Genomic DNA, 19,989 nt, shown 5'->3' on the forward strand with positions numbered 1-19,989 from the left:
TGTCCCAGCCATAGCTAGTGTATAGCTGTGCATAAGTGACAATATTCAACTGAGAAAAAAGAAACGTTGAAAAAAAGAAACTAATATCATTTTTTTTAATTTTGGAAGGAGATCAATATTTTTTTTTTAAAAGCAAGGATCAAGGAAATGCATACTTGCATTTAATGACTGAATTGAATTCCTTGTTGCTCCCAGTGTTGAAGATGAGACTTAGACATATGTTCAAAAAAATCTCAAAGCCACATTTCTATCCTCAGTCTAGGTATTAATGTTTTACTTTATATCTCTGTGCTTCAGCAACCTCTCCTAAACCTGAAGAAGCTTCTCAAACTGCCTTTAAAACCCCCTGTATTATGCTGCCAAGATTAGAATCAATCAACAAGGCTCAAGAGCATCCTAAACTCTTCTGTATTCACTACAATGCTGGCATATGTATAGGGACATATGGAGTAGGATATGTAGAGAGGTAATAGTGTCATGTTCACCAAACCTTCTGTATCAAGCTGTGATATCGAATCTACCTATATAATGCATTCTATTATATGAGACAGAATGAACTTTCTGGACACTTTTGCTTAATTAAAGGTAGAGAGGTATGATGACTCAACAGTCAGTCTGTGACACAGCACAATAACATGTAACAGCTGTTCATGGCATATTGTAAGTACAGACACATAACAGTTACATGCAGCAACAAAATCACACTCTGAACTAGAATCCGAAGAGCGTGGGTGGTACTAAAAGTTTAATCATTTCCTGGTAAGTGCTCACTGGTACATTATGAAACATAATTCACTTTAGTATACATTATACTTAACTTTAAAATAAAGAAATAAGATCAGGAACATTTTCTCTGGCTATTTATCTGGCTTTGAAAAAGTACATTAGAAAATGACTATAAATATGCCTTTAACCTTTTAAGAATTACATATAAATTTATTATTTCTGCGGCAAATCATTATCAGTCACTCCTTTTCCAAATACCATCACCCCTTTCCTAAAACACATTAACCTCTAGTACTCTCTTTAGTGAACCATCTCTGGATTCTGCTACGAATCTGTTTGGTCTTGACACTGTAGATAATGGGGTTCATCAAGGGTGGAAAAAGGATATAGATGTTGCCCATGAGGACATGGACCACAGGTGAGAGGTGCTTCCCAAAACGGTGCACCATGGTCAGACCAATGATTGGAATATAGAAAACCAGGACAGCACAGGTGTGGGAGACACAGGTCTGCAAGGACTTGCGTCGTTCTTCCTGGGATGCAATAGCCAAGACAGAGTGCAGAATCAAGATGTAGGAGATGAGAATGAGCACTGCATCCAGAAACAAAGTGCAGATGACCAGGGCTAAAGCATAGAAGCTGTTGAAGCGGATGTCAGAGCAGGCCAGCCGGAGCAGGTCCTGGTGCAGGCAGAAAGAGTGGGAGAGCACGTGGGGGCGGCAGTAATGGAAGAACTTTAGGCGGACAATGGGAGCAATAATGAATAGGAAACTCCTACCTAGAATAGCCACACCAGCATTGATGATTCTGGTATTGGTGAGGATGGATGTATATCTCAGAGGATTGCAGATTGCTGTAAATCGATCAAAAGCCATTGCAAGAAGAACTCCAGATTCCATGCATGATAAACCATGAACAAAGAAGGTCTGTGCAATGCAAGCATCCAAATCAATCTCCCGACCGAGCCCCCACAGGATCCCCAACACCGTGTGCACTGTGGACAGCCCCATGCACAGGTCAGTGAGGGCCAGCATGGCCAGGAAGTAGAACATGGGCTGGTGCAGGCTTGACTCAGTCCGGATCACATGTAGCACCAGGCAGTTTCCTGAGATTATCATAGCATAGATAAAGGAGAAGGGGATGGAGAGCCAGGGATAGTCCCTTTCCAGTCCAGGAAACCCAGTGAGAAGAAAGGTAGAGTTACTGACTTTGAAATCAGGTTGCACAGACATTAGTCTTTAAATAGAGAAACCTCTCAGACTATGAAAGATTTATATAAATATTTCCACTGCCTTAATATAAAGTCTGAAGTAACAGCTATAATTAAAATGATTGGATTAGCGCATTGCTAGTGTTTTTTAAAGCTAAATTTGCTCCAAAACACTGATGAACTTAATTTATGCCTACATATGAAACTCCCTGATTATCAGAACTTTGGTCCCATGAAAGGAATTAGTGTCTCTGGTCACAACATCACCATCACTTTCTGCCTCAACATTTCCTATTACAGGCAGCAGAAAACAATAAATGTTTGGCTTGTGAAGTTGTGATGCTGAGGCTTAAGCATACAAAGCAGAAAAAGAAAGCACATTCAGGCTATTCACACTTAAAACCTAGTGACATGAATTAGCCACTGTTGTAGGGTGTAAGATTGGCTAGCCCCTGCTTATTATATAAAAGACTAAGTGGTTCATATAAATCAATTACTAACCATGTGGTCCATTCTGACATCTATGTCTGAGGGCCTAATAAAGTACAACTGTCATTTGCAGCAGAGATGTTCTTCCCAATTTTGAAAATAGAGCTCACTCTCCTGTTTCAGACACGGTGGCATCAAGATCCTTGGAGAAGCAAGATTTGAGCAGGTGCCACAGTGCGGCAGTCAGTGGAGTGAATGCTGGAGCCTGGAACATGCTGTGCTGAGGGATGCAACAACCTGTGCCCCTTTGGAAAAATGAGGGAAAACCCATGGGCAGCGCCTGCAAAGCAGACTTTCCACTCCAACAAGTTTTCAATGTTCGTACAAGCACAAGTTTATAAAAATAATTTCTTCATCCCAGGGGATTTGAAAATGAGTGTTGGACAGATTGTTTCAGAAACCTCTGGTGGCTTGTCTCCTCCCAGACTGGTCTTTAATTTTTATTTGAAGGACAGCAGGTGTGTCCTGTATAAAATAGATTATTGTTATTAACAGAAAATTTCCTTTTATTTCTGCCTCATTTTATCCCTCTCTTTATTTGAATCCCCTGCTTAAATATTCAAAGAGTTCATGTACAGGCAAATATAAAACACTGTTGTTAAGTTATATAGTTTTGTACAAGGTTGATAAGCTTTATAAGCCGATTGAATTCAGAATCTCTGTTTTCATAACAATATTATTGAGGTTTCTTACATTTACTGTGTGCTAGGAATTTTAGTATTATTTAAAACTCAGAGTTAGAGTATTTTTGCTATCTAATTTAGTTGCTAGAATTATTTGAAGATCATATCTTTATTTTTAGAGGCAGTAGAGCATAGCAATAAAGGATGTGCCCATAGAGTCAACTTTCCGACCTGGAAACCATTCTTCAAAGCCTTTGAGAATTGTGAACTTGGGCAAGACACTTAAGCATATATCCTCTTTCTCATCTAAAATGGGGTTAATATGTTACCAATTTCATAGGGTTGTCCTGAAAATTAAATTAGGTGACTATATAAATAAAGCATTTAGAATAATGAAGATGTAGAGAAACACATTAATTAAAACAAATTGCTATTATTTCCATTTCAGAGATGAAAGCCTGAGGTCAGAATTGCAATACTTAAAAAAGGTAGCCATAAGTCACAAATAGCTATTGAGTACATGAAATGTGATAAATTCAAGTTGAGAACTCACACAACTCCACTCCAGAAAAACAAAAAGTCCAATTTAAAAGTGGGCAAGGGACCTGAACAGAAACTTCTCCAAGCAGGACATACAGAGAGAGCCCTGCTCTGTATTGTTTCATACAGAGACATATGAAACAATACTCAGCATCATTAGCCATCAGAGATGCAAATTAAATCCACAAAGAGATACTACTGTACACCAGTCAGAATGTCCATCATAAACAAATTAACAAACAATAAGTGCTGGTGAGGTTGTGGAGAAAAGGGAACCCTAGTGTACTGTTGGTGGGAATGCAGACTGGTGCGGCTACTGTGGAAAACAGTATGGAATTTCCTCAAAAAACTAAAAATGGAACTGCCTTTTGACCTGGCAATTTCACTTCTAGGATTTTATCCCAAGCATCCTCAAACACTAATTCAAAAGAATGTGTGTACCCCAATGTTCATAGCAGTATGATTTATAATAGCCAAGTGCTGGAAGTAACCTAACTATCCTTCAGTAATTGAGTGGATGAAATTAAATGTGTATGGTACATTTACACAATGGTATACTATGCAGCAGAAAGAAAGAGGGAGCTCCTACCCTTCACAACAGCATGGATGGAAGTGGAGAGCTTTATACTAAGTGAAATAAGCCAGATGTTGAAGAACAAATACTATATAATCTCACTTATAAGTGGAATCTAATCAACAAAATAAATAATGAAGCAAAATATAACCAGAGGCATTGAAATAAAGAACAAAGTGACATTAACCAGAGCGGGGGAGGGGATAACGGAGAGAAGAAGAAGAAGGGTGGTCAAGGAACATGATAAGACCCATGAACAAAGCCAAAGTGGGGAAGGATGGCGGTTGGGAGGTGGGAGTAGGTGGGGCAGGGAAAAGTGGTCTTGGGAAAATAGAGACAACTCTATTTGAACAACAATAAAAATCTATTTTATTTTTATTTATACTTATATTTAGAGAGAGAGAGAGAGGGGGGAGAGAGGGGGTGGAGAGAGAGAGAGAGAGAGACAGATAGAATTTGCTTCCCAGCAGTTGTTGTTAGTTTGGCTCAAATAAGCTCATAAGAATTCTTTTGAAAAAAAAAGAAAAGAAAGTGCAAATTGGATCAAGAATGTAGTGTGAAAAAATGATTTAAAATGTTTCTTCAAATAATGTTTATATTGACTAGTTTCTGGCAATAAACTATATTAGGTTAATAAAATATTACACTAGTCACTGGTTTCATTTTATTCAGAACATTTAGACCCACAGAAGTAACTCACATTGTATTTCTATGGATAAACTGGCCTAGAGATATGTACTTGGAAACTTTTCCCTATTACATAACTATAATGGCATTGTTATTCTTCTAAATATTTTAATGAGTTTTTTCATTGTAATTAAATAAGGTTAGTTGTTTTCTGTACTAGAAATTACCATTACCATACTAATGTAAGTCTTTCATAAAGCAAAGTGGCATAATGTACATTTTTGGAAAGCAGGGGATAGATGGAAAAATGTAAGTTCTGTCAGGCAGAATTAAACACTTAGGAATTTAACAATAATTCTCTATAAAAACTGAATATATAACACGTTTATAGAATTCTTTTTATAGTCATTCTATTTTAATTTAATCTTTATTTTATTTTTTCCATGACCATTTAGTCCCCTTATACTTCCTTCTCCCCAGCAGTCACCACACTGTTGTCCATGTCCATGAGTCCTTTTCCCCTTTTACTGCATTACTCCATCACCTGATCTCCCCTGACCATTTGTTATCCTGCTTTCCATCTGTGAGTTTGCCCCCATTTTCTTCATTAGTTCAGTTTTTTCATTAGATTCCACATATGAATGAAATCATATGATATTTGTCTTTTCTGACTGGCTTATTTTACTTAGCATAATGTTCTCCAGGTCTGTCTATACTGTTGCAAAGGGTAAAATTTTCTTCTTTTTTATGGCTGAATAGTATGCCACTGTGTAAATGTCTCATGGATGGTTTTTTTTCTTTTTAAATTTATTTGTAATTGTTTTATTGTTGTTCAAGTACAGTTGTCTTCATTTACCCCCACACCACTCCTTCTCCAGCCATCCCCACCTCCTTCCCCTGATCCCACCCCACCTTGGTTTTGTCTATGAGTCCTTTGTAGTTGTTCCTGAAAACCTTCTTCCTTTCCCCCCATTATCCTTTTCCACCTCCCCTCCGGTATACTACGTATGGCTCAGCCTTGGTGTGAGGCTTAAATTACCTGTAACTTAAAAATGCCTAGAAGAGTGCTTAAAGAGTCCAGAATGTCAAATGGACTACATGTTTGCTGAGTAAAATAAATTCACTGATCTTGGATAATTCCAGATTGCAGTCAGGCATAGTTTTTTTTATCATTCTGTTTAAAATGTAAATAGAATGCCCCAGGGGACCTGAGGTCAATTTATACCCATTAGCCTCCTTCCTAATATTATAAATCATAGCCCTCTGGCTCTTCCTTGTGCGAGGACTTAAAAGGATACTATCTACTCTCTTGGAAACAGAGAAACAACTATATCTTTGAAGTTTTGCAAGGACCAGGGATTGCTGGAGAGAGGAGACAGACTGAATTACAGGGTGAATGAAAGGGTCCTATGAGGGTGAAGGTAGCACCTTTTTATAATGACACTGAAGGATTAACATTCATTTTGGGAACCAAATCCTTTGAGTTTAAAATTGCTTGAGGAAAAGCCAATAATTTAGATATTTTTTCTTTTTTTTCTACCTTCAATGTTCTACCAAGTAGAAATAGCTTGAGATTCTTAAGTGTTACAATGCTCTTGGATAATGAATGTGAACAACAACAACTGTGAGTTTTTAATATGATTTAAAGAATTCTGTGCCGAATGGTATCTCACTTTTACTCACCTTGCTCCTGTATGAGAAAATAAGTGGTTTGAATGTGACCTACCAAATGGATGCAATTTCAGACTCACAGAAAAGACACCTCAAGTTATCCATGCCTCCTCTTTCTGCTCATGACACCAATCCTCCCATGTTTCTTCTAACAGGCTTTCCAGGTGTGGAACGGGAATATCCCTGGCTCTCCATCCCCTTCTCCATCTATGCTGTGGTTCTCTCAGGGAACTGCCTGGTGCTGCATGTGATCCAGACTGAGCCAAGTCTACACCAGCCCGTGTTCTACTTCCTGGCCATGCTGGCCCTCACTGACCTGTGCATGGGGCTGTCCACAGTGCACACGGTGTTGGGGATCCTGTTCGGGGCTCAGCCGGGAAGTCAGCCTGGATGCCTGCATCACACAGACTTACTTTACTCATGGATTATCCTTCACAGAGTCTGGAGTCCTTCTCACCATGGCCTTTGATCATTTTACAGCAATCTATAATCCTCGGGGGCACACATCCAAATTAACCAATGCCAGGGTCATCAAAATTGTACTGGGAATTTTTGTTAGGAGTTTCATATTCATCATTGCTCCCATAACTCACCTAAAGTTTTTCCACTACTGCCATCTGCATGTCCTGTCCCACTCTTTCTGTCTTCACCAAGACCCGCTGAGACTAGCATGTTCTGACACCCGCTTCAACAGTTTCTACACCGTGGCTCTGGTGATTTGTACCCTTTTGCTTGATTCCATATTAATTCTTGTGTCCCTCATTCCGATCCTGCACTCTGTCTTGGCTGTTGCATCTTGAGAGGAGAGACTCAAGACCTTGCAGCCCTGTGTCTTCCACATCTCTGCTGTCTTGGTTTCCATATTCCAGTCATCGGTTTGCACCGCTTCGGGAAGCATCTCTCTCCTGTGATTCACGTTCTCATGGGAAACATCTACATTATCTTCCCACCCCTGGTGAACCCCATCATCTACAGTGTGAAGACCCCACAGATCCGTGGCAGTGGCAGGATTAAGAAGATGGTTCTCCATGTAGAAGTGACACACTTTGAATTTTAAAAAAGTGAGTTGTTTAGATGTAGAAAACTTTGGGCAGGGAGAGGAAAGGGATGTTTATTTAAATTATATATGAGGTAATTGAACATTAAGACTTTATATAATATGCCATTCATTAAAAGACTTATAGATTCATGAATGGAAATAAAACCCATTGTATCTAAATTCAAATATAGTGTTGAAAGTTTCAAGAGCACAGTCACTCATCACATGTCTCTCATTTCTGTCTAGAAACAATCATCTTGCAAGAAATAGCTACAAGAAAATTATCCAAGCACAGATAATATTCATCAACAGAGGCACAATTTAATCACCATTTGAATAGTTGCCTCAATAATCACAGAAGTTACAAATGGTCTCTAACCTTAAATGATATTTTCAGAATGGCTAACAGTTCACTTAAGAGCCATTCCAAATGATCATCACCCTTCTGTTCTCACTAATTCATCAACAGACATCTTTGTTTCTTGCTTCAGAGGAAATTCTTTTACTCTATTTTACATATCTATAAATTGCTACAACCCTCACAAACTTAATCCCTATCTTAGAGTTATTGATGTATTTTACTGTTCAGAATGAATGCTTCATATATGTGCTTCATTGAATCTTCTCTTATCTTTTCTGGATTTGACAAGTATTGACAAGTCAAAAAAATTTCAGCAGGGGCATTTTATTCTGTTGAAGAATATATGTATTATTTAATAATTAATGTGATGTCAGATGACTAACCATTTGGGAAAGTAATAAAGCTTAGTATTACTGAAAACCTTGTGGAATTTTCATTCATGAGGATCTTCAAAGGGAGAAGATGCCATCTTTTTCTCTCAAGCAATATATCATCTTCATCATTCTTATCACCAGATTAGGAAAAATCATTCCATATATGCTACTATATTAGGCAAATCTTGATTACTTTGTAGAACTATGTCCCTGAATTTCTGAGACCAAACTTGGTAAACATTTCATTTTCTTAAAGGATTTCTCCAAATATTCTAATTTTCATTTACAGCCATTTCTTCTCTTCTATGCTAAAAACTCTGAATTATTAGTCTCATGATATTGTAGCATGTATGTTCAAATTGTATATCATGTATTCTAAAGAAGCAGCACTATTTTGACATAAATATAAAATATATTCAGGCACATAGATAGATATGAAACAAGCAGACTGATATCAAATACATAAATATATAAGTTAATAACTCTTAAACTCTAACCTTTATCAGAATATGTATAATAGAGATAGAAGACTGGATAAAGAACTTCACTTAGGAAAAATGTGGGTTTGTTACTAACTTTGGAGTCCTTGCTTCTATATAAAAATTCAAAACTTGTTCAAATCAGAAAATATGTAGTGGACTTATAATAAAAATAACTTTCAATCTATAAGGGTAATATGGTATCCAGTTCATATACATTATACTGACATTTTTTCTAAATTTCCAATAAAATGCATATACACAAAAATAATTAATAAAATATCAAAATATTTACAGTTCAACACACAAAAATTAGTTTACTTAAGCAAAGTGTTTTTCACATCAATATGGCAAAATATAAAGTAAGTCAATAGAAAGAAGAAATAAAATTTAAATTTTCAGTACTTAGAAAAAATAAAACTGTTTTATTTTATTAAATAAAATATTAAAATATGTTAAATATCATTTAAAATTAAATAACCATGAAGTTTAAAATAGATCACATAAATTTTATATTTATATGCAACTGAAAAAATAAAATATGATTAGAAGGATCCATTATTTCCAAGAGTATATGATACTACAGAGACTCTCACATGCTTTTAATATGGATATAAGTTAACAAGATTCTTGGAGCTAAATATGTCAGTGCTGTACAAATATTAATCACGATACATGTTAACACCCTCATTAAGGTTAGATAAAAAATTATTTTTAAGGATCTTATTTGTTTATTATTAGAGAGATGGGAAGTGGAGGGAGAGGGGGCAGAAACATCGATCGCTCGGTTACCTCTTGAACAAACCCTGACTGCAACCCAGGAGTCAAACTGACAACCTTTCACTTTGAGCGAGGGTGTTGAAACAACCAAAGCACACTGGTCAGGGCTAGATTAAAATTTTTTTTAAATGTATAGTACCTTATAGCTTCTATACTTTTGGTAGTTGTTAGCTCTTATTTGTTAATTGTATAACAATAATAAAATGTTAATTTTATAAAAATGTTTTATGGTTCCTCATGGCTACAAGTGATGAGAGATCTTCTAATACCTGCAAAACTCTTTATTTCTTTTTCCCTTTTTTTAAAATTTAGTTCTTGTTCAAGTACAGTTTTCTGTCTTGTATTCCCAGCCCTGCCCCCCCAGTGCTCCCCACCTTCCTCCCATTTCTGCCCCTATCTAGTTATTGTCCATGTGTCCTTCACACTTGTTCATGTGAGTCCTTTCCCTTTTCCCCTGTGATTCTCTTTATTTCTAATCTTAAGTGTCAGCATTTCCAAGAAACATTTTGAGCAATGTGTTTGATAGTAAATATTTTAGTATGTGTATGGTCTCTGTCATGTATTTTCTTTATGATTTGTGTTTATAACCCCTTTATAAATGCAAAAAGCTTTCTTAACTTACAAAACTTGCAAAAACAACTACAGGCAGCGTATGGTATGCAGTTCCACACTTTGTCAAAACTTAACCTACACAAAAAATAAAAATTTGTTTATTCTTTACTTTATGTCCCTTGGCCTGGGGGACATATTGGTGAAAATGGAAATGTAAATGGAAATGTAAAAGGTACATACTTTGTTATTTCATTTTTTAAAAACAATTCACTTTTCTAAATTTAAAAATATAACAGTACACAAAGATTAACACAACACACTGTGGCCCTTATCTTTCACTGCAGTGAACATTCACAGTTACCCCAAAACTACCCACAACTATAGAATTATACATAATTATATGAAGAAAATATTTTCAGACAATGGATAACACATGTTTTACATTTTTGAAATATTGATCTTTCATAAAGAGAAACACATGAGGTGAAATATACATTATTACCCAATTTTTCCTTGCATAAATTTTCCCATATATTGCATAGAGAAGTAGAATACAAACTGAGAGCTTCAGTTGTGTTAGGTACAAGGAGGAGGGATTGGTATATGAAATAACAGTGGTAGCTGTAATTTACAGGACAGGGAAATGGAGAAGAAGAAAGTCCCCAGGTAAAGTGCTATAGAAACTTACATCAGAGTTCCCTTAATCTGTGAGCTGCACCTATGAAGAACAGGACTCTGAGGGTCTGACAAAGTAAAGCAATTGACACAAAGTAAGATGGTTAGGAAGTCTGGAATCACATATTGCTGGCACATGTTAGAATACTAAACAACTAGATGGAGAGGCCTTTCTGAATACCCCCATGAAGTCTGTTGAAACTTCCAAATAGCTATGTCTTACAAATAGAGCTACATCAGCAGCAGATTAATAACAACTCTGGAATCATGCTATGTATACAAAAAAGAAAAAAAAGCTTTGAGAAAGCAAGGCAGTCTCCTAGTATAATCAATTTCCTGACAGAACTAAAGACACAAATCTTACAAAAAAACCCACAATATAATCTAAAATTTCATTACTGCAGTCTTCTTTTTATTTTTATTTATTTACTTATTTTTATTGTTGTTCAAGTATATTTGTCTCGATTTTCACCACATCATACCCCCCACTCTCAAACCCAACCTTTTGGCTTTGTCCGTGTATCCTTCGTACCTGTTCTTTGATGCCCCCACCCATTATTCCCTGTTATCCCTCTCCCTCCTCCTCTCTTATTACTGTCATATTTTTTCTTTATTTCAATGTCTGTGGTTGTATTTTGCTCGCTTATTTGTTTTGTTCCACTTATAGATGAGATCATATGGTATTTCTCTTTCACCACTTGATTTGTTTCACTTGGCATAGTTTTTCTTTGATGGCCATTTTGACATAATGCTCTCCAGGTCCACCCATGCTGTTTCAAACGGTAGGAGCTCCTTCTTTCTTTCTACTGCATAGTGTTCCATTGTATAAATGTTCCATAGTTTTTCTCTGATGGCCATTTTGACTGGAGTGAAGTGGTATCACCTTGTGGATCTCTTTTGCATCTCTCTGATGGCTAGTGATGCTGAGCATCCTTCCACATGTCTCTGGACCCTCTGTAAGCCCTGTTTGGAGAAGTTTCTGTTCTGGTCCTTTGCTCATTTTTAAATTGGATTATTTGTCTTCCTGGAGTGGAATCATATGAGTTCTTTATGTATTTTGGAGATAAAACCCTTGTCCAATGTGTCATTGGCAAATATATTTCCCCCTATGGTTGGTTCCCTATTCATCTTGCTGTTTTCTTTATCCATGCAGAAGCTTTTTAATTTGGTCATCCCATTTGTTTATTCTTTACTTTATGTCCCTTGGCCTGGGGGACATATTGGTGAAAATATTGCTGCATGGAATTAAAATTAATAAAATTGAAGCAATAATTTTTTTAAATACCCCAACAAACAAAAGTCATAGACTCAATAGCTTTACAGATGAATTTTATTAAGTATTCAAAGAACTAACACCTATCTTTCTCAAACTATTCCAAAAAAGTTGAGAGCTAGGAAGACTCTCAAGGTCATTTTATGAAGCTAGCACTATCCTAGCTCCAAAACCAGTAAAGACACTACAAAGAAAAAGAATTACAGTCCAATATCCCTGATGAACAGAGATAATAAAATCTTTTAAAAAGTGTTTACAAACAGAATCTAGCAGTATATTAAAAAGAACATACACCATGATAAAGTAGATTTATTCAGAAAGTGCAGGTTTGATACAATACTCATAAATCAATAAATGTGAAACATCACATAAAAATGAAGGATAAAAATCATATGGTCATATTTATAGATGCAGAAAAGACATTTGAAAAGATATAGCATGCATTTATGATAAAAACTCTCAGCAAAGTGGGAATAGATGCAAGATATCTTCATGTAATGACAAATCCACAGACAGCACCATACTCAAGAGACAAAAACCATAAGTGTTTCCCTTTAGCCTGGGAATAAGACAGGGCTGTTTGACTTTACCACTTTTATTCTGTGTAGTGCTGGAAATTCTAGCTACATAAATCAGACAAGAAGAAGAAATAAAAGGTATCCAAATTGAAAATGAAGAAGTAAAACTCTCACTATTTGCAGATGACTTGATAGAGAATCCTTATGATTCCACTGAAAAACTCCCAGAACTAATAAATTAATTCAGCAAAAAACAGAATACAAAATGAATATCTGGAAATTGGCTACATCTTTATACATCAATAATGAATTATCAGAAAGGGAAACTAAAAAAAATCTCATTATAATTGCATCAAAAAATAAAATACCTAAGAAGAAATTTAACCAAGGAGGTAAAATATATATGTATATTTGTTTGAGGTATAATTGTCTCTACTCAGACAATTATAAAACATCAAAGAGGAAAATTGAAGAAGATACAAATAATTAAAAGCGTGTACCATGGTTAAAGATAGGAAGAATTAATATCATTAAAATATTCATACTACCCAAAGCAATTTATAGATTTATTGCAATTCCTATCAAATAACAATGGTGTAGTTCACAAAACTAGAGCAAATATTCCAAAAATTTACATGAAACCCGAGAAACCCTCAATAGTGACAGTAATTTTGAGAAAGAAGAACAAAGTTGGAGGAATCACTCTCCCTGATATCAAACTACACTACAAAGCTGTAGTAGTAGAAACAGCATGGTACAAGCATAAAAACTGACATATAAATCAATAGAACAGAATAGAGAGTTCAGAAATAAACCAATGCCTTTATTAACAATCAATATCTGACAAAGGAGACAAGAAAATACAGCAGGTTAAGATTGCCTATTCAATAAATGATGTTGGGAAAATTGGATAGATACATGTGAAAAAAATGAAACTAGACCATCATCTTACACCATGCACAAGTATAAACTTGAAAGTGTTAAAGACTTTAATGTAACATTTGAAACACAGGCAGTAAAATTTGGACATTTCTTGCACCAATATTTTCTCTGTTGTATCTTCTTGGTAAGGAAAACAAAATATAAAATAACAAATGAGAGTGTATAAGACTAAAGAGTTTTGGTAGCAAAGGCAACCATTAACAAAATGAAAAGACAATTCACTGAATGGGAGAACATATTTGCCAATGATACAACTGATAAGGGGTTAATATCCAACATTTATAAAGAACTTATAAAACTCAACACCTAAAAAAAAAAACAAGGAATTCAATTAGAAATGGGCAAAGAACCTGAATATGCACTTTTTCAAAAGGGACAAACAGATGACAATCGACATATGAAAAGATACTCAAGGTCACTAATCATCAGAGACAGCATAAAAAAGATCCAGTCAGAAACAAAGGATACACAACTGAAATAAAGAACAATTTACAGGGAAACAACAGTAGAGTGGATGAAGCCAAGAATCAAATCAATGATTTGAAACATAAGGAAACAAAAAGCAAACAATGAGAACAACAAGATAAAAGAAGAATGCAAAAAATGAAGATAGTGTAAACTGTCTCTGGGGCAACTTTAAGAAGTGCAACATTTACATTATAGGGGTGCCAGATAGAGAAGAGAAAGAGCAAGAAATTGGAAACCTATTTGACAAGATAATAAATGAAAACTTCCCTAATTTGATGAAGGAGATAGACTTGTAAGTCTAGGAAGCACAGAGAGTCCCAAACAAGATGAATGAACCCTTTGTCAAATATTAATTGACCATAGAGACTCGGGTTTATTTCTGGGCTTTCTGTTCTGTTCCATTGGTCTATATGCCTGTTTTTATGCCAGTACCAGGCTGGTTTGATTACAGTGGCCTTGTAATACAGTTTGTTATCAGATATTGCGATCCCTCCTACTTTGTTCTTTCTCAAAATTGCAGCTGCTATTCAGGGTCGTTTAGGGTTCCATATAAATTTTTGAAGTGTTTGTTCTATGTCTGTGAAGTATGTCACTGGTACTGGTAATAGGTATTGCATTGAATCTGTAAATTGTTTTGGGTCATATGGACATTTTGCAGCAGAAAGAAAGAAGGAGCTCCTATGCTTTGTAATAGCGTGGACGGAAATGGAAAACATTATGCTGAGTGAAATAAGCCAGGTGGTGAAAGACAAATACCATATGATCTCACCTTTAACAGGAAGCTAAACAACACAACAAACAAGCAAGCAAAATATAACCAAAGACACTGAAATAGAGAACAGGCAGACAGTGACCAGAGGGGAGAGGGGAAGGAATTTCAAGGGATAAAGAAGGATTTACAGGAACGAGTATAAAGGACACATAGACAACAACTAAGGGGGGTGGAAGTGGGAAGGATGTGGGGAGCACTGGGGGGCGGGTCTGGGATGGGAGTAAAAGACAGAAAACTGTACTTGAACAATCAAATTTAAAAAATTTTTAAAAAGATGGATGCAAAGAGGTCCACTCCAAGACATATCAGAATTAAAATGCCAAAGGTTAAAAATAAAGAGAGAATCTTAAAAGCAGCAAGAGAAAAAAAGTTAGTTACCCAAGGGGAGTTCCCAGAAGACTGTCAGCAGATTTCTCAAAGGAAACCTTGAAGGCTGAAAAGGATTGGCAAGAAATATTGAAAATCATGAAAAGCAGGGATCCTACAGCCAAGATTTATTTATTGTTGCTGGTAGATTGCTCTACCCAGCAACAATACCATTTAGAATCGGAGTGCAGATAAAGAGCTTCCCTTGTCTTGTTCCTGATCTTAGTAGAAAAGCTTTTAGTTTTTGCCCATAGAGTATGATTTTGGCTGCAGGTCTTTCATATATGGCCTTTATTATATTGAGGAATGCTCCCTCTATTTCCACTTTCCTGAGTGCCTTTATCATAAATGGGTGTTGTACCTTATCAAAAGCTTTTTCTGCATCTATTGATATGATCATGTGGTTTTTGTCTTTGCTTTTGTTTATGTGATGTATTACATTTACTGATTTGCAGATATTGAACCATCCTTGCATCCTTGGGATGAATCCCACTTGGTCGTGGTGTATGATCTTTTTGATTTATTGTTGGATGAGATTTGCCAATATTTTGTTGAGGATTTTAGCGTCTATGTTCATCAGTGATATTGGCCTAAAGTTTTCTTTCTTTGTTGTGTCTCTATCTGGTTTTGGAATTAGGATGATGTTGGCTTCATAGAAATAGTTTGGGAGTTTCCCATCATTTTGGATTTTTTTGGAATAGTCTGTGAAGAATAGGGGTTAGCTCTTCCTTAAATGCTTTGTAGAATTCTCCTGTGAAACCATCTGGTCCAGGGCTTTTGTGTGATGAGAGCTTTTTGATTACTTCTTCAATTTCATCTGCTGTTATTGGTCTGTTCAAGTTTTCTACTTCTTCATTGAGTTTTGAAAGATTATATTTTTCTAGAAATTTGTCCATTTCACCTAGGTTTTCAAATTTCTTGGCATATACTTCTTCATAGTAATTTCTTACAATTCCTTCTATTTCGGTGGTATCAGTTTTAATTTCTCCTCTTTCATTTCTGATTGTGTTTATTTGGGTCCTCTCTCTTCTTTTCTTACAACAATACCTCAGACAAAGGTTTAATCTCCAAAATATACAAAGAACTCACATGACTTCACTCTAAGAAGACAACTAACGCAATTAAAAAATGGGGAAAGGACTTGAACAGACACTTCTCCAAGGAGGACATACAGAGGATCCAGAGACACATGAAAAAATGCTCAATATTGCTTGCTATCAGAGAGATGCAAATTAAAACCACAATGAGATGCCACTTACACCAGTGAGAATGGCTATCGTAAACAAAGCAATAAACAACAAATGTTGGAGAGGGTGTGGGGAAAAGGGGACTCTAGTCCACTGTTGGTGGGATTGCAGATTGGTACAACCATTATGGAAGAACACTATGGAATTTTCTCAGAAAACTAAAATTGGACCTGCCTTTTGACCCAGCAATTTCCACTGCTGGGATTGTATCCTAAGAACCCTAAAACACCAATCCCAAAGAACATATGCACCCCAATGTTCATAGCAGCACAATTTACAATAGCCAAGAGTTGGAAGCAACCTAGGTGCCCATCAGTAAATGAATGGATCAAAAAAATTTGGTACATATACACAATGGAATTCTATGCAGCAAGAAAGAATGAAGGAGCTCCTACCTTTTGCAACAGCATGGATGGAACTGGAAAGCATCATGCTGAGTGAAATAAGTCAGGCGGTGAAAGACAAATACCATATGATCTCACCTTTAACAGGAAGCTAAACAACAAAACAAACAAGCAAGCAAAATATCACCAAAGACACTGAAATATAGAACAGGCTGACAGGGACCAGAGGGGAGAGTGGAGAGAATCACAGGGGAAAAGGGGAAAGAATCACAGGAAAAATTATACAGGACACATGGACAACAACTAAGGTGGGGGGTGAAAATGGGAGGGATGTGGGGAGCACTGGAGGGTGGGATGGGATGGGAGTAATAGACAGAAAACTGTACTTGAAAAATAATGAAATAAATTTAAAAAATGAAACAAAAAAAGAGCTTCCCAAACAAAGAAAAACTTAAGGATTTCATCATTACCAAACCATTATTAAAAGGAAATATTAAAGGGATTTATCTAAGAAAAAGAAGAGAATCAAAACTATGAACAATAAAATGTCAATAAATACAAATCTAATAACAAATGAATCTAAAAAGCAAATTAAGCAAACAAGAACAGAGACAGAATCATGGATAAGGAGAGCATTTTGATGCTTGCCAAATGGGAGGGGGTGTGGGGGAATGGGTAAAGAGGTGAGGTGTTTAAGAAGTACAAATAGATAAGTTACAGAATAGCCATGGGGATGTAAAGTATGGTATAGAAAATGGAGTAGTCAAAGAACTTATTATGTGCATGACCCACGAACCTGAAAAATGGTGGGAGAATTGACCAAGAGAACTGGATAGAGGGGGCAAAGGGGGAAAATCAAGACAATGGTAATAGCATAATCAATAAAATATAATTACAAATTAAAAAATAAATATCAGTTATATCAATTAGATGAAGTTAATTGATAACATTGTTCAGGTAAACAATGTGTTTTCTGATATTCTGGCTACTTAAGGGACAGAAAATAATAACTGGAAGGAGGGAAACCTTTTTATAATCTTACAATTAATCTCTGTCTTTTAGTGAGTTTCAGGCTGTGACATTCAGTTGTGTTTATTTGCTGCCTCCTCCCTATTAAAGTGACACAGGAAGACTAGAGGGACTGAAGTTCAGTAACTCCCCTTCTGTCTTCTAACTAAGTGAGGCTCTGAGAAAGTCTTTGTCGCTGGAGAGGAGGCTTTATTACAGACAGGACACTGGAAATACTGATGTATTTCACAATAATTATCTTTACCTTCTACCTACTAGATACAGAAGATTATTTTTGTCTTGGCTCTTCACTGAATTATTTTCTTGGGTGGGGGGATGAGTCCTTGAAGGTAGAGTTTATAAAAGTAATGTGGACCAAAAAAAAATGCTACACACTAACACTGGCAAACTCAGAGAGGCCTGCCTGAATGCCTTACAAACTCAGAGATCCGAAGTAACCACACAGGATGGTCTAAAATTAAAACTTCTTAACTAAAAGTGAGTCATGGCAAGTAGTCATGTCCTAGGCTGGTATATTCCTTGACAAAGGTCAATCTTCACCTTACCTGAGCCTGTCTGTTGTCTTTTTATATCTACCTTTATATGTACCTTTGGAATGTCAGAGTAACCCCCTTTTCTCCAGATCCCTCAAGGCACAATCTCCCACCACCAGTGCACTAAACCAGGGGTGCCCACATTGTTACTTTGTGCTAGAGCATACCATTTCTATATGCTGTAAATGTTCATTGTCAACTATCCTATACCTACTGATATAAAGGAACAGGTATTTCTTCATTCTACTCTTTATTCAGTCTCAGAGATTTCGCCACTTTACTTTCTCCCACCTAAGTCATCTGTTACCAATAAATTTCATGAAACTGCCCCTTATACCTCCTCTTTTGATCCTAATATATAAATGGACTACAAAACTGCCATTCTCTAGAGCATTTTCTCAATCTGTTGAGATTGTGCTTCCTAGCAACTGTTGTCAGTCTGACTCAAATAGAAGTTGTCTACACATTTGGACTTTTCTTATGTCTATAGCATCCCACCACAATATTAGTCTCCAAAAGCTTCTTACTCTCATCTTATTCCATACTGAGTACTCATAAATTTATTAAAAATTCTGGTTAAAAATTTCTCCCAATTTATGGTTCCCTCATCCTCTATTCTAGATAAACTAGTATGGGTTGCCATCCTCTTTATTTAATTTTCTCTCTGTAATTCTAGGTGGTGATTTACCCAATAACTTTAATTTTCTGATGGTTCAAGTAAAGTCATGAATCTTCATTTGTTTAGTTTTTATTTTTGTTGTAAAAATGGGAGAGATAACTTCTAAAGTATTTACATATCATAACTAAAGGCAGAGATCTAACAATTTGATTTTGAAATTTAAATAGTACCATTATAATTGCATCAAAAGTCAACTATTTAGAATTAAATATGAAAAAAATGTTCAAAATCTGGCCTAGGAAAACTCCATAATTCCAATGGAAAAATCAAAGAACACACAAATGAATTAGAAAATATTTTATTTTCATGGGTTGGAAATCATGTCAATCCTCATCAATTTGATTTTTAGATTCAAGCATGTCTTAATGAATACCTCAGCAACCTTTATGCACATATTGATGAATATTCTAATATTTATATGTAAAGGTAAATGAACTAGAGTAGCCAAAACAAATGTGGAAAGAAAAAACAATTTTGAAGGACTCATTCTGCTCAATCCAAGGCTTTAAAAGACACAGAAACAGGCAGTATATTTGAAAGTAAAAACACATAGGTTAACAGAACAGAACAGACAGCTCAGGCAGACTGCATCAATATATGCAACTAATTTTTGGCAAAAGCTTAAAAATAATTCTACTGAGAAAGGATAGCCTTTTTAAAAATAATCTTGATAACTTATAAGGGGGGAATCACAAAATGGAATTTATTTATAGAAAATTGTGTATGTATTCTTATATGTTTAAACTTCATTCACCTTCAAAGTATACTCTACACTGGATACATTAAACCTATTGAGACATTTTTCCACTGCTCAAAACAGTTTTTGAACTCATCAATTTTGATCAACTCTTAGTGCGTCTGCAATTATTTTGTTTTTCACCTGTTTTGCATTTGCAAAGTGTTTCCGTTTGAGAACTTTTTTTATTCAGGAAAACAACAGCAACAAAAAGCTGCTCAGGGCAGGGTCAAGTGAGTAGAAAGGGTGGGGCTTAAGGGTCGTGCTGTTTTTGATCAAAAACTGCTAAACAGCAAGGTGTGGGCAGGTGCACTCATAAATCACCCATCATAAAAGGGGTCAACTCACTGAAAAAATCTTTT

General features: G+C 35.9%; 1 protein-coding gene and 1 pseudogene across 1 annotated transcript; one reads left to right on the forward strand and one right to left on the reverse strand.

The window, feature by feature from the left end:
* Positions 1 to 1,007: 1,007 nt before the first annotated feature.
* LOC118982870 (olfactory receptor 51V1-like) lies at positions 1,008 to 1,958 on the reverse strand. Its single transcript, XM_037040024.1, has one exon. The coding sequence runs from the start codon at positions 1,956 to 1,958 to the stop codon at positions 1,008 to 1,010; it is 951 nt and encodes a 316-aa protein (XP_036895919.1).
* A 4,605-nt stretch (positions 1,959 to 6,563) lies between these two features.
* LOC118982871 (olfactory receptor 51V1-like) lies at positions 6,564 to 7,517 on the forward strand (annotated as a pseudogene).
* The last annotated feature ends 12,472 nt before the right edge of the window (positions 7,518 to 19,989 follow it).

The sequence above is a fragment of the Sturnira hondurensis genome, unplaced genomic scaffold, assembly GCF_014824575.4.
Source record: "Sturnira hondurensis isolate 20B ecotype Veracruz unplaced genomic scaffold, ASM1482457v3 Scaffold0002532, whole genome shotgun sequence".
In the NCBI taxonomy this organism is placed as follows: domain Eukaryota; kingdom Metazoa; phylum Chordata; class Mammalia; order Chiroptera; family Phyllostomidae; genus Sturnira; species Sturnira hondurensis.